The sequence below is a fragment of the Drosophila rhopaloa genome, unplaced genomic scaffold (genome assembly GCF_018152115.1).
Source record: "Drosophila rhopaloa isolate 14029-0021.01 unplaced genomic scaffold, ASM1815211v1 contig_178, whole genome shotgun sequence".
Taxonomy (NCBI): Eukaryota; Metazoa; Arthropoda; class Insecta; order Diptera; family Drosophilidae; genus Drosophila; species Drosophila rhopaloa.
The window spans coordinates 1550251-1564590 of record NW_025335059.1 but is presented as its reverse complement, the minus strand read 5'-3'; the positions used below and the strand labels follow the sequence as shown (position 1 = coordinate 1564590).

Here is a 14340-nt window from a genome sequence, read left to right as displayed (position 1 = left end):
TTTGACCCATTTTCATGTTAGTTATTTCTAATTTTCGGATGACTTGTTTAACGTTGACCCAAAATTGGTCTTTGAGAAACCATAACTTTACCAAATTTAATCCGATTCCAAAGTGGCATACCTCTAAAGTCGTGTGATTCGATTCTCTAAAAATCTGCATTCAAAATTTTTAAATTAACGTTTATCAAATTTTTGACCCATTTTCATGTTAGTTATTTCTAATTTTCCGATGACTTGTTTAACGTTGACCCAAAATTGGTCTTTGAGAGTCCATAGCTTTACCAAATTTAATCCGATTTCAAAGTGGCATACCTCTAAAGACTTCGATTCTCTAAAAATCTGCATTCAAAATTTTCAATTTAACGTTGATCAAATTTTTGACCCATTTTCATGTTAGTTATTTCTCATTTTCCGATGTCTTGTTTAACGTTGACCCAAAATTGGTCTTCGAGAAACCATAACTTTACCAAATTTAATCCGATTCCAAAGTGGCATACCTCTAAAGACTTGTGATTCGATTCTCTAAAAATCTGCATTCAAAATTTTTAAATTAACGTTTATCAAATTTTTGACCCATTTTCATGTTAGTTATTTCTAATTTTCCGATGACTTGTTTAACGTTGACCCAAAATTGGTCTTTGAGAAACCATAACTTTACCAAATTTAATCCGAATTCAAAGTGGCATACCTCTAAAGACTTGTGATTCGATTCTCTAAAAATCTGCATTCAAAATTTTTAATTTAACGTTTATCCAATTTTTGGCTCATTTTCATGTTAGTTTTTTCCAAGTTTCCGATGACTGCAAAAAGGTGACCCAAAATTGAACTTCTAGAGGCCATAACTTAGCCAAATTTAATCCGATTTCAAACTTGTGGTTATATTCTTTAAAAATCGGCATTTAAATTTATCATTTTAACGTTGATAAATTTTTTTACCTTTTTCATGTTAATTATTTTTAAGTTTTCGATGCAACAAAATTGAACTTCTAGAGTCCATAACTTTACCAATTGGACTTTAAGGACTTATCTAATAATAAATTAGAAAGAAAAAACCAGACACTTCTTGTTATAACCAATTTTATTCGATTAACCATAATTAATACACCTTTTTTTTGGACAGCTTAAACTCCCAATTAGGCAATCTTATTAATTTAAATTATGGTTTTGTGATTTATCTTCAAGCTAAATCCTCTTAAATTTCTCTCAAGCTGTAAAGTTAATTTATCTGGTGAGCTTTCTGAGAACAGGAGCTAAGCCTGAACCCTTTTTGGGCCATTTAAAGCAACATTATTAAAAGTAATTGTAATTACCGAGGCACATGTTGCGTGGGTGGGCACACATACATATGCATAGGCTGGATGCCTTTGCATACATTTACCTAATTAAATAAAATAATGAAAACGCAAAAGTTGCAAAAGGCGCGAAAGTATGGCTGGAAAAGTTACATAAGAAACACCCTTCGTTCCACCGAAAATTCTGCACATACGCAACTGTTCACACATTTGCCTTGAAATTGGAAAATAAAATTACCCAAAAATATTTTCAAATATTTATTATGGAGCTGGGAACATGTGTGTAAGAGTGTGCTAGCTTGATAATTATCATTAGCCATGTGGCAGTCTTGCCACTTTTGCATTTGTGCTTTTGCACTCTTAAAAATGATACCATAAAATTCTTAGACGAATTAAATTTTCAGAAAAAATTCAACAATGTGAAAAATCGTATTTACTTTTATAAAAGTTTATATTTAAAAATTTGTGTCTTTATATTTCTCTTGAAATGTTGAACATTATTATTTTGCCGACTGGACAACAATTCTATTCCGGTTTTTTGAGTGTTTCTAAATATTTTGTCAAGGCAAAGAAAAACGCTGTTGGAAAAGCAAAAGAGGAAATGTGTTGTAAAGCAAATATTTTCACTTTTCTTTTTGTCTTCGATTGAAATTTGTTGGCCATTAAGTTTGCTCATTTGAGCCGCGAGTGCTGCGAACAATTTGCATACGAAATTTTATACTTGCTCGCTTTTGTGCGTGGTTTCGAATGTAATTAAAAGTTTTTTGTTTAAACTGCGAAAATATAACTGTAATTCTCAAGAGCAATGTCGCTGTTGTCAACGCTGTTATTGTCGCTGTCCTCGTTGTGTATAACCCCCTCTGCTGTGCCACGCCCCCTGCCAAAAAAAAGAACACGAAAAATAACTCGGTCAAATAAATTTTGCTGTCAAGCGAAAAGCAAAAGTGCATAAAATATACACATTGCACTGAGAATGAGGCCTACAGTATTTGCATTCACATATTTTTACTAAAATAATTACATGCACATGACCCACCAGGACGAACAACAACAAGTTATGACTAAAGACATGCCTCGACAAAGGACATGAGATAGGCGGTCGCAGCATGAGCTGTCCTTTTTTGAATTAACGCGAAGGGGATAGTGCGAGTTTTACATCCAGTTTGATGTAGCTAAACTTTAAAAAGAAAAACTTTTAATCTCTGTAGAGATTTGGATTACAATAGCTTTGAATTGCTTCAAAAGCTAAAATATTTTTATTTATTGTATTAATTAAAAGTTAAGCTATGATAAGTGAAATGAGTAAAATACAGAAGGTGAGCATAACATAAATATGAATAGGTTTTAAAATAAGTTGAATAAAAATTGTATGTTTAAATATGACGCGGTAAAAATACTATTATTTTTCTACCTAAGAAACATTTAAATTTTTTGTAAGGGTATTTAAAGTTTCGACTTTTAAATTCGTAATAATGCTGCTGTCCTTTTCTTTGTGGTTTTTGGCAGTGCCAGGACACGCCACATCGAATGCCAGGAGCGGGAAGCCAAACTTTTTCAGCGCCTTTGTTGCCGCCGTTTGTTTGCCGCTTCTCCTGCCGGCAAGTGGCATCATTAGCCCGTAGTCTGTAGTCCGTAACCCGTAACCCGTCTCCCGTAGCCCCGTATCCCCGTATCCAGTGCCCCGTGGACACGCGATGCACAGGGCGCTGCTTGGCGCCGAATTCCAAAATGAAGCAATAAAAGGCCATAAAACGAAATGCAATTGATATACAAAAGGGAAATTGTAGACAACACGGCACACATTGTGTTGTGTGTTGTTTTGTGTCAGAGTGCCAAAGTGAAATGCTTTGGGCGAATTCGCCGCAGGGGAATTGGTCGAAAAAGAGCGCATGCTCGACAGTTGGCACCACTTCTGTGGGTTGGTGGGTGGTGAAGTGGGTGGATGGGTGATTGGGTTGGCGGTGTTCCAACCGCAGCGAAATCGTCGGCCGCGGCGTTTGGCCGGTGGGTCTGACCTAGTTCATAGTGCTGGCCATCCACCACCCACTGATTTGTTGATGCACCTCCTCCGCAGACACTAGAGCTTGGTTTGTTTGCTCTGCGGATGTTTGATTTTAAATTTTAATAAACTCAAACGCATCAGAGCGGGTGGGAAATCCAATTTCCTGTCGTCTGATCGAAAGTAGCTCGATCGAAGCTAGACATGGTATGTATGTAGTTCATATACAGTGTTTCATGGTGTATTTATATTTCCAATTAACAATCTTTATTTATTTGGCTTGCATCATTTATATTCTCTACACATTGTACATGATAAATACTTTTATTAGCACAAGAACTTCTCCGTTTCTAAAGATTTAAAGCAACGTAAATTTTGTATATGCTTTGTTTATTTGCACAATTTATTCATAAAAAAGGTTTATTTTTAAAGTGTTCGATGTTGTTATCATAAAAATACAAAACATATAGACATCGATTCTAAAAACATAAAGAATAAAAATAAACAAAACATACTAAAGGATGAGTATTTACATTTTTATTCAAATTGAAAATGTAAGGTTCATACTTTAATATCTATTTTATCAACAAAGCTATGAAATTTATTTGAAATTATTTGCCAAAAATTAAGCACACAAAAGATTTCTTGATGATAAAAATATAAAACATGAACGTATATTTTAAACAAACAAAAATGCCTAACTTGTGGCCACTTGCTTACACCCAAACATATCGAATTGGCAAGTGAACACTGTATGCTCTCTTCACTTGAGGTCAGGGTTTTTTTAAATTTTCACATTTTTTAGTGCTGGCAAAATGCTCACATGCACTTTGGCTCACTTTCGTCAGGTTGGGGTTGCTTGGCTGGCCGTACACAAAATATGCAAACAATTTCCAATTAAAAATCAATTTTATGCTTCAACTGCGGCTAAGTGCAAAATAGTTGTTGGTATTCGTCGTTGAGTTGTCCGCTCCTCCTGCAGGTTCATAAAATGCGCAAACATTAAGCCAAAGTTTTTGAACCGAACTATTACCATCTTCTTCGTCCTGTGGCTACTTTTAAGTTGCAGCCGCAAAAGTAAGGAAAAATCTATTGGGAAAATTAAGAAAAATACTTGAAATTGGTGCAGCTGTCAAAAGGCTTAACGCACGAAATTTGCCATAAAGTTTCTGCCAGTTATGCAGGGGGGCGATGGGTGGACCAAAGTGGCGGTCAGGGTTAAGAGTAACAGCAGCTGTTGGCGGAAGCCATCTGACGAACTTGACATGCTGCCAAAGTTGAAGCGGAAAACCAGCAAGTGACTGGCAATGTTTCCACTGGTCCACGCAGGCGGCTCAGCTACACTGGGGAAAAATATTACCAAAATCGGTCATAAAACTTCCAGTTTTCCAGCGATATCTTATTGCAAGATCTATAAATATAATAATATTAAAAGAGCTTCAATGTTGTTGTGAATATTGCAAAGTTATGTTTCTAATTTAGTCTAGTCAAGTTTTTAAATCTCTTTGTTATGAATAATACTCTATGTATGAATAATACTATTTTCTTTCTGTGTACCTTTATACATACCAGCAAGTACAACTCAAAGGGGTCTTAAGGGGTCTCCCGTTTCCACTTATCGCATAACATGCGTTCCGCTTGGCGTCAAGTTGCGTAATTGGCGAATTGATTGCCTATCCGGCCATTGAGAAAAAAGATATGTCGGGGGAAAGGGCAAGGGCAAGGGCCAGATCGCGCTTAGAAAATTTTCATAAAAACTTTTTATTGCCGCCATTCTGTGGGGCGCTACAATTGTTGCCAATTTCCCGGGCGCAACAGACGTGTGGCGTGCGTTTGGGGACTGTGGTACTGGTTTTTCGGGGGTCCAGCATCGAATGAACAGCTCAAAGTTTCGCCAGTCAACCAGTCAGCCCAGCCACATATCCAATTACGTTTATAGATATTACGAAAAATTTCGCAAAAAAAAAGCAGAAGAAAATACGCACAATGTAGCCATAAAAAATTGTACGTACGTACAAACCTTAACTAAAGCTGGCTAAAACCGAGGGCGGGTTATGTGGCCGCTAAAGTGTTGCTAAGTGCACTAGCAGCGAAACATTTGAACTTTCTGCTAGCTCAAATTGTCAGGGGTCTTAAAAAGTTGCGACTTTGGCGGGCTGCAACAGCCATTTTCCTGATCATCTTGCGTTTCATGCGCGGTCAAAACTTAAAGTCGACCCTTAAACAGACAAATTGGCGTGCTACTCGAAGCGCCCAACGTTCAGTTACGCATCTTAAATATTTAATGCAGCAAAAATCAATTGCTAATTTATGCATTCGGGCAGTTAACGACAGAGTTGAATGCTTCACGATAATGGCCATAAATAGCAACTTTTCCCCATCCTCCTTTATTGCTCCTGTCCCCGACAGTCGTATACATTTTAAATTAGCTGCTCGTTTCCAGGAATCACCCCCCAATACTGAGGCACACATAAAGAAAGCAGCAATAATCAACGGCGGCTCCTTCAAAGGAGTCATCGTGTTCATTCAATTGCGGAAAACTGGTCTAGAGGTGTTCTTAAAAGTCTTTGGGCTTCGACGACAGTTTGTGGGTTGTTAACCTGGCCTGCTACAAAAATGGCACTCAAAAGAATTATAGGTAAAAGGTTGAAAAACATAGATAAATACATGCTTATGTAAAGTAATATTGGATTATTTTGGTAATGTTTGGGACTATAAAAATTATTTGTTTTTAATCTAGTTTAACTATTTTCACAATATTTAAGTAAAAAGTTTTATAAAAATATGCTATCAAACAAGATATTAAAATACTAATCCTGTACAAAAAAACTTTGCTTATTAGATAGACAACTATGACATCTTTATCATTTAAACCTAATGCTCTAATCACTTATCGTTATCTTTTTACTCATAACTCTTCCCTTAAAACGATATTAAACTAAAGCTCCAATAATTTGATTAATTTTTTCGGTTGTTTTTTTCTTGACAACCCTTTTTTGAGCGGCACATGACGTATACTTAACGCAAAGTAGCTCTACATAGGTAAATGCGCCTTTAGAGACCCCAAACGAAAAGGGGTGGGAAGCCAAAAGACGCAGGGGAAAAAACACGAGTGCCTTAAACTAAACGCGTCGCTTGTTCTACAAAATTAAGTATTACATGTTAAGTACCATAATTTGTATATGCTGGTACATTAGAACGCACACATAAGCCAACACACCCCCAAGAAAATATCGTATGATTAAAAAAAGAGGAAATGTAAATAACGAAACCCGCTGCGTGTGTATGTTTTCAGTTGTACACTTGGCTAGTTGAAACCCGGTAACTTTGTCCCAGGAGCCGGTTGGTTGACTTTTTAGTTGGCCCTTTTATGAGCGACTAACTAATTAAGATAAGTGTGTCTGATTTTCATATTAATGGCATACAAACGAACCCATTGTGGCGCTCTTATCTTAAATGTTTGGGGCCAAGCTAAAGCGTCAAATGTTGGCCACCTAACATCGCTCCACTGCTCTCCTCTTCGTACCAGATCCCTTCCTAAATCCTTGTGCGTTTTCTGATTTTTCAAACATGAACATGAAAAAGCCAGCGGGGGGTTTTTGGGTACATAAAAATGGTTGAGACCGAGGAGGCTACTGCAGCGGACGTGGCTTACATGAGCATGTGTTTTTAAGCCTCGTTGGGCACAAAACAATTAATATTGTGGGCCGCCCTCAAGCACACCCACCGCTAAGCACAAATCAGCCTCCTGTGAAATGTGAAATGCGAAACACAAAAGCTCGCGCGGTGGCAGCCAACAGCAAGAACAACAGCGACCGGAAACGGAAGCGCACAACTCTTTGCGCGAATTAATCACACAGCAACTACAGCTCCAACTACAACTGCAAATACATGCGAGAACAAGAGCAACAACAGCCGGGAACGCAGTGAGCAGCGGCAAATCAGCAGAGGAGCGACATGGACACGCATATAAAATGTGCCTCGTTGGCGCTTCAGCTTACATTTCCTCACAAATAAAGTGGTACGGTGGAACCCTTCCTAAAATACTTACAAAATATACAATCAAAATATCAATTAAACTCACACACTTCTTTGTAATTCTCAGATTCAGCTGAAACTGATTACCTGTTAAACGCAAGTAAATAATACGAATAACATTTAAAGGAAATATTATATTCATATTTTAATTTATAGATTTTAATTGCCAATATATAATTTAGATTTATAAAATAATTGGTACAGAAGCAATCTGTAATCTATAATTTAAAATCAAATTAGTTTTATTATTAAAATCCCAGTTGTGTAATTACTGGTCGTAAACAAATTTATACCAGAAAACGGGAAATTTTTAGTTGTGTCACTAATAATTTAGAGACAGCGCAAAACAATAAAGACCAAATAACAATTATGCTACTGATTAAAGCATTTTTAAATAAATATTTCTTATAATTAAAGTGAGGGGATGCAAAACATTTTTGTAGAACTGAAAAATGAATTTATGTGGTAAATTCGAAGCCAGTCATTTGGCAAATACAAAAATATTTATATAAAAAAATCAATACGGTATTCACCTGAAATGATAAAATAAATGTGGTTAGCTTAAAATGTTGTCTATTTATTGAATTTAATAGTGTAGAAAAATATGATTTAAAAAATGTATTAGGCTGAGCTATTGTATTTAATAAAAAATTGAATTTAGCATAGAATAAATTAAAGAGTGCCATTTAAATGTAAACCGATTTCGTAAGTCACAACCTACTTTCTTGACCCACGCAATCCATTATCATTTCAATACCTAATCAAATCTGGCACAGGCAATTCCCCTGAGAGGATCTTCACTGTGGCCCAGCTGGAGTGCGGTCACTAACTTGCCCGCCCACCCATGGCCACCGTCTCAGGACCTCCTGCCCACCCACAAACGACAGTGCATGAAGCTAATTAAATATGCGTGCTTTGCCTCAATGCCCCGGCCGCTGAGGGGATTGCGTGCCCAAAGGCTCCAACCGCTGGCCCCTGACCCCTAACCCCCGGCACTCCCCTCGCTCCAATAAAGTCCACTGGCCCACCTTGGCGGGCTTTTATGTCCCACCACCTCCCCCCTCAAGTTTATGGCGGAGTAACGCCCCCCCTTCCCAGGCGTATTCTGTGTGCGCCTATTTCGGGGGCATATTTGCTAATCATTTTACGTGCGACTCGCCTCCCCAAACACCGCGCATCCGTACATACGGTTTATTGTTTTTTAAAACGTAGGCGTGGCCGGTCGACGGAGTGAATTTAACGAGCGGCGGCTGGGACAACGGTCCTTTGTAATGCAAATTAAATAAACATGATTTTTATATGATTTCGCTGTGCGCCGCGTCGTGTGGTGTGATGTGGTGCGAATGCATTGTCCTTGAGCCGTTGTTCGTGCAAGTGTGGCGGTGTCAATTTTATGGGCCGTCAGTCATTTCGCATTTCGCCAAACTCCGAGCTGAGCAACGCCTTCGAGTGTAATTTAATTGAATAATTAAAATTTTTATTGCTGCCGTGTGTGTTTGTGCTGTTTTCCAAGAGGGGCGTGGTGGCGGCGGTGGATATGCAAAGCGTGTCATTTTAATTTACGACCATGACGTTCAGCACTGCCAGATAATAAACACGCTCGCAATTAAGTATACGCCGGGGCGTACTCTTGCACATCCATTGCCAAACATCTCACGCAAACAAAAGTCAATTTCGAAGGGCCGAAAAATAATGTCTAAAATTGGTCAAAAGTATCTAAAGAAGACAAATTTCGTTCTTACGAGGAAAAAGTATGAACCAGTTTTTTAAATGTTTTCAAACTTTAAAAGTATAAGCGCATCAAGCTGTTCAGTTCAGGCATATTTAAAATAAAAAATATTAATTAAATCAATATAAAAATGATTATCATAGCATTTTAAAATCACTGAAAAGTGGTAATTGACTTTTAAAATGTATTATCCGCGCTTTAAATAAATTTTATAAAGAATAAAATATCAAATATTTTCAAAATTCATTTTGCAAAAATTACATAAATATTTTAATAATTCCTTCAATAATAATAAATCTAAGCAATTTTATATTCAATATCAACCAAAATAATTTGCTATACCACTTCCGTTTTGGAAAAAAAAGTGCAGCATAACAACTGAACTCACCAAGACTATTGTTAAATAACTACAAAATAAATCGCAATTTGAATGGGGAATTTAATTTATGCTTTGAATATAGAATTATGCTGGAGAATCTGGAGTGATAATTTTTCTATATACCACAAATTGTGTCGACAGTGTCAAATTCTTTCGTTTTCGTCGAAGATAACAAATTTGGATAACCTAAAATTCCATCTACTATTTTCCGGTTGACAAAACCAGGTTTGTGGTGTTGAAAATGGACCAGTTGACACAATGTAAGTGTGTGCTTAGTTTTGTTGGCACTTGTATTTAGGAACCGAAATTCCAATAGCCTTTGTTACACCCCCACAGTTTCAATAAACAACAATAAAACTGTGCATAAATACAATGCAAATGTAAGCACGTTGCACAAGGATATTCAACTGACAGGCACATCCGCTTTTGCACCCCTAAAAACTGGCATTTCAAATGCATATTTTGCAATTTTTTTTTTGTGCCAAAAAAAAATATACGGGCTTGCAAAATATTACACAACAGTTGAAAGAGTTTTTAAAACGACTCGAAAGCAAAGCACGAATATGTGAAACAGTTTTATTTATTTTATAACCCGCTCAGCGCTTGCATTCGCATAGCATTTTGTATATGTAATTCTATCTGAATATGGATCTGGATCTATGTCCGTCTGTGTCATTTGTTTGAACTCTGTTCCAAAAAAAAAAAGAAAAATGGATAGCAAAAATATAGTATTTAAAAAGCGATTTCATGTTGTTTATATTTGTGTGTGCTCAAAGCTATTGATTGGTTTGGGTCTGTCTCAGAGACATCGGATTTAAATTTTGGCCATTGACGAGGAGGAGAAGGTGGTGGTTAGCAGGTAATCGCGTTGGCCTCCACTAAGTTACATCATTTTTGCATTTGCGAGCAGTGAGCGAGAGAAATGGAATCATGTAATTGTAATTGAAATGAAGTAAGCGTGAATTTCGCATAAAAAAGTACCCTGAAAAGTGACTGCCAGGGCAGCGGGAGCAACGATAAGAGCCCAAACTCTCTGGACAGCTGGGAAATGTTTTATGTTTGTTTCCTTTCAAATCAGTACACTTCCTTTTTGGCCTGGCCTTTCCATCGGTCTGCATCTGCAGCAAAAGGCAGCAAAGGCAGTAAAGGCAGCAGAGGCAGCCAAGGAAAATAAATGAAAATCACTTGAAAATACTAACGAGCTGTTACGCTTGGCAAGAAAAATATAATCAGCAGCATCATGTCTGCAGGTGCACTTAAAAGGCGTTCACTTTTACCCCGCCACGCCCCATCGTTGAGCCAAGAAAAACTGAACCGAACAATGGTATACAAAAAAAAAAAATAGTTGCTTAAACAATTAAAACTAACCTTTTTTGTAGGAAAGGTGAAGGCAGGTCCGAAAACACAATGGCAAATGGAAATGTTTAAGGCCTTAAGCAGGCCCAAAGAAATGGAATCACAGCTTTTGTCCAGCTTTTTCGCGAAGCGGTCCAACCACTTTTGGTAATCCACTCCAATCCACTGCTCTCAACTGAAGGAGTGCTGGTCTTTTTCTTTTCTTTTTTTTTATTTTTGGTCTGCACCTCGTGAAGGCCACCGAAGATCGTGATCGTGGCGAGATCATAATGATGCTGCACTGGGATGATGGCGCGTGCCAAACAGGCGGACTCGACTCGACTAATTCCTTGTCGTTGTCATGGAAAATGACTTTGAACTTTATTGTTTTTCCAAGTGTTTTGCGAGCCGGTTTTGGTTATGATTTGGTTATTACATTTTCTTTCGCTTTGCGATTTGAATTGATCGCGTAACTTAATTCATAAATGCATAGGAAAAGCGCGAGCGAAATGGAAAAATGGCGAAGGAGACAGGCAGCAGGCAACAAAGTCAGGTCAACAAATGGAAAAACACTCACTTTTGGCCGACCGCCTTCTATCAACACTGTTGAAGCTGCAAATTGTGTAAGAGTTTTCCTCTCAGCTCAGATCTGTCCTAGGTTGGGGCCATATAAAAACGCCGTCTCGACCACATTTCGGCCACATTCCCATTGCAGCAGTCGGGCAGCAGCTATCAAGGTCTAATCCCATCCCAGCCAGAGTTCGAAGCCCACCAGGCCAAATGGCGAACGTTAATTTGGTGAGTGTGGAGTGGAATAAAATGGAATGGATTGCAGTGGCGCGGAGTGGAGTTGAGGATATTAAAAATGCATTATGCAAAAATTCTGGAATACAAAGCCATGCCATTCAGCACCTTTTTTTTTAATACGCGATACTCTTGGAAAACAAGGTATACTGTTTGCGGAGTTTTGGAAAAAATGTACTTTTTAATGCTTAAAGATCCTATATTAGGGTTAAATATCGAAACCAGATAATCTAATCGCTTGGATTATTTTTTTTTTGACAAAAAAAGTTCTGTAACAATCCAGTTTGAATGAGAAATAAGTTTCTTTAATTTTTTAAAATTTTTATTTTCCTATTTACATATTTAATTTTAAACAAAATATGTTCTAAGATTTTACAAATATTTTTTATCATTGTAATGATAACGGGGTATTGCAAAGTCGTGTTTTAAATATATTGCTAGTACAACTGAAGTGTTTTGCATATTAAATCGTTTTATATTATCCTCCGCAGCAGATGCCGCTCATTGCAGCCGCCACCACCATTCTGACAATTGTCAGTGGGGCCAGCACCACAGAGGCGGCTAAGAACCACCCACTATATCACAACATGGGCTCTTTGTTCGACAATCGGTGGCTGCCCATGGATCAATCGATGCAGCATCATACCCATCATCATTATGGCTCGCCCAAAATTCCAGGCGGAAATGCAGGCGAAAGACGTGCGTTTAGCAGCAGCAGCCATTCCTCAGGATCCCCGCAAGGATTAGCCACGGTGCTCAATGGGCTCACAAATCTCTCGGGCCTGGGTCACATCACCAATGGTTACGGCTCGATGGCGCCCACCCACACGGAGGCACTGGCCCTGGGCTCCACCAAACAGGAGATACCGATTTACGAGGAGAACAATGAAGATGCCGCAGTGGCCGCAGTTGCAGCAGCTGGTGCCCATGATTTCGGTTCGGGAAATGAGCAATCTGGTGGCGGCCTAGGGAACAATCAACAGCACTCGCCGGCCTACAGTTATCCCACTGCTGTGCACAATGGTGGATATTTGCCTGCCTATGGGCAACAAGGTTCTGGTGCTGAGCAGAGTTACGAATCCTGGCCATCATCGGCGATTGAGGAGCAACCGGAACAGCAGGCGGCTCATCCATATGCGTACGATAAAATTTCAACGAGTAATTTCCTGCCACACTACGAGCAGGGATCTGGATACGATGACCAGCAGGGGCAACTCTACCAGCAACAGCAACAGCAGCAGCATCAGCAGCAACAACTTTACCATCAGCAGCAGCAACTTTACCACCAGCAGCAGCAACTTCAGAAGCAGCAACAGCAACAGGAACAGGATCAGCATTCCTCGTTCTTTAGCCAACATGACCCATCCGCCTCGGGATCCGGTTCGACATCGGCTTCATCTGCCTCGGGCGGATCTGGTGCTGATGACTACGAAGAGCATCCCGATGCTGGCCAGGAGCAGAGCTCCAACTACTTGTCGGAGGCAAGTGGTCATGGCCAGGGTCACACCCATCACTCGCATCATGTGGATATCATTAACTATGTGCCGGTGAAGCATGTGAAGAAGCAGCATGTGCCGGTCGAAAAGGAGGTGAAGATACCCATATCGCATGCGGTTATAATACCAGTTCGCAAGCCAGTTCCCATCCACATACCAATTACCAAGAATGTCCAGGTGGCTGTGGAAAAGGAACTGAAAGTGCCCGTGGAGCGATTGATTCCGGTGCCGGTGGAGAAACACATCCCAGTGCCCGTGGAGAAGCATGTGCCCTATCATGTGGTCAAATATGTGCCCATCAAGGTGCCCAAGCCTTTTCCCGTAAAGGTGCCTGTTTTTAAAACGGTGCTGCACAAGGTCAAGAGCTGGTGGTAGAACCGTTTAGCATACCCATTTTTATGAATCTTTTCCTGCGTTCCTGCATTCCTCATTTGCATTCGGAACACACGAATTTCGTTATAGTTATAAGCACATTACACATACGCCACCGTCCTCCCCGTTAAACCAAAGCGAACATCATTATGCAGTTTTGCACATTTCGTATTCCATTTTTAATGTCGAATTTTAAAATTCATTTAATCCTCATGATGTACAACAATTTTTTGACTCATTTAACATTACAACAATTTGCATTAAAATACAAACACGAACGGAAACAGAAACCGAAACAGAAACTGAATCGGGAAATGGCAAAGCACACACACATATTGCAAGACCAAGGTTTTTAGCAGCAGCGATTTTACGGTGCATTTGTCATGGACATAACCCTTTACCATTTTCCCACTTGGCACCTCATCTCCAACTCCCCCACTCCACCCGTTTTGCCCATGGCCGTCCTCATTTATTTAATTTCACTTTAAGCGCACACAATGAAATTTGTGTTTAATGAAATGAAATTCATCTTCACAAAAGGCTCGCGAGCGTTCTCCACCGTTGTTCTCAGGCTGCCAAATGCCATTTCCAGACCATTACATCGCCAGTTCGGGCCGAAATGTGGGCGGTCTTTGTTGGGATGGGCAGCATCCCAGTCCCTTTGCAGTTGTGGGGTCTGTTCCCGAGTTCCCGGGTCTAATTAAATTAAGTGCACACCTTTGTTGTCGTTGTCTCACTACGCGTTGGCATGCTGCTCGTGCTGGCCCGTGTTCTGTGTCCAGTGTCCTGCGTCACTTGTGCAGCTCTCTACTTTGATTTGCAGCCCGATTGAATTGGCCATGGGACTCCCCATCCCCATTCCCCATTTTTTCTGGTTTGAAAAGTATGCCACAGCT

The 14340-nt window shown here is 39.4% G+C and overlaps 1 protein-coding gene across 2 annotated transcripts; it reads left to right on the top strand.

The window, feature by feature from the left end:
- Positions 1-11552: 11552 nt before the first annotated feature.
- On the top strand, positions 11553-13447 carry LOC108045891 (box A-binding factor). 2 transcript variants are annotated; one of them, XM_017125357.2, is made up of 2 exons: positions 11553-11570; positions 12071-13447. In XM_017125357.2, the coding sequence occupies exons 1-2, from the start codon at positions 11553-11555 to the stop codon at positions 13445-13447; spliced, it is 1395 nt and encodes a 464-aa protein (XP_016980846.1). The 2 variants fall into 2 exon arrangements, with proteins under 2 accessions (XP_016980846.1, XP_016980845.1); XM_017125356.2 differs by having other exon boundaries at positions 12068-13447.
- The last annotated feature ends 893 nt before the right edge of the window (positions 13448-14340 follow it).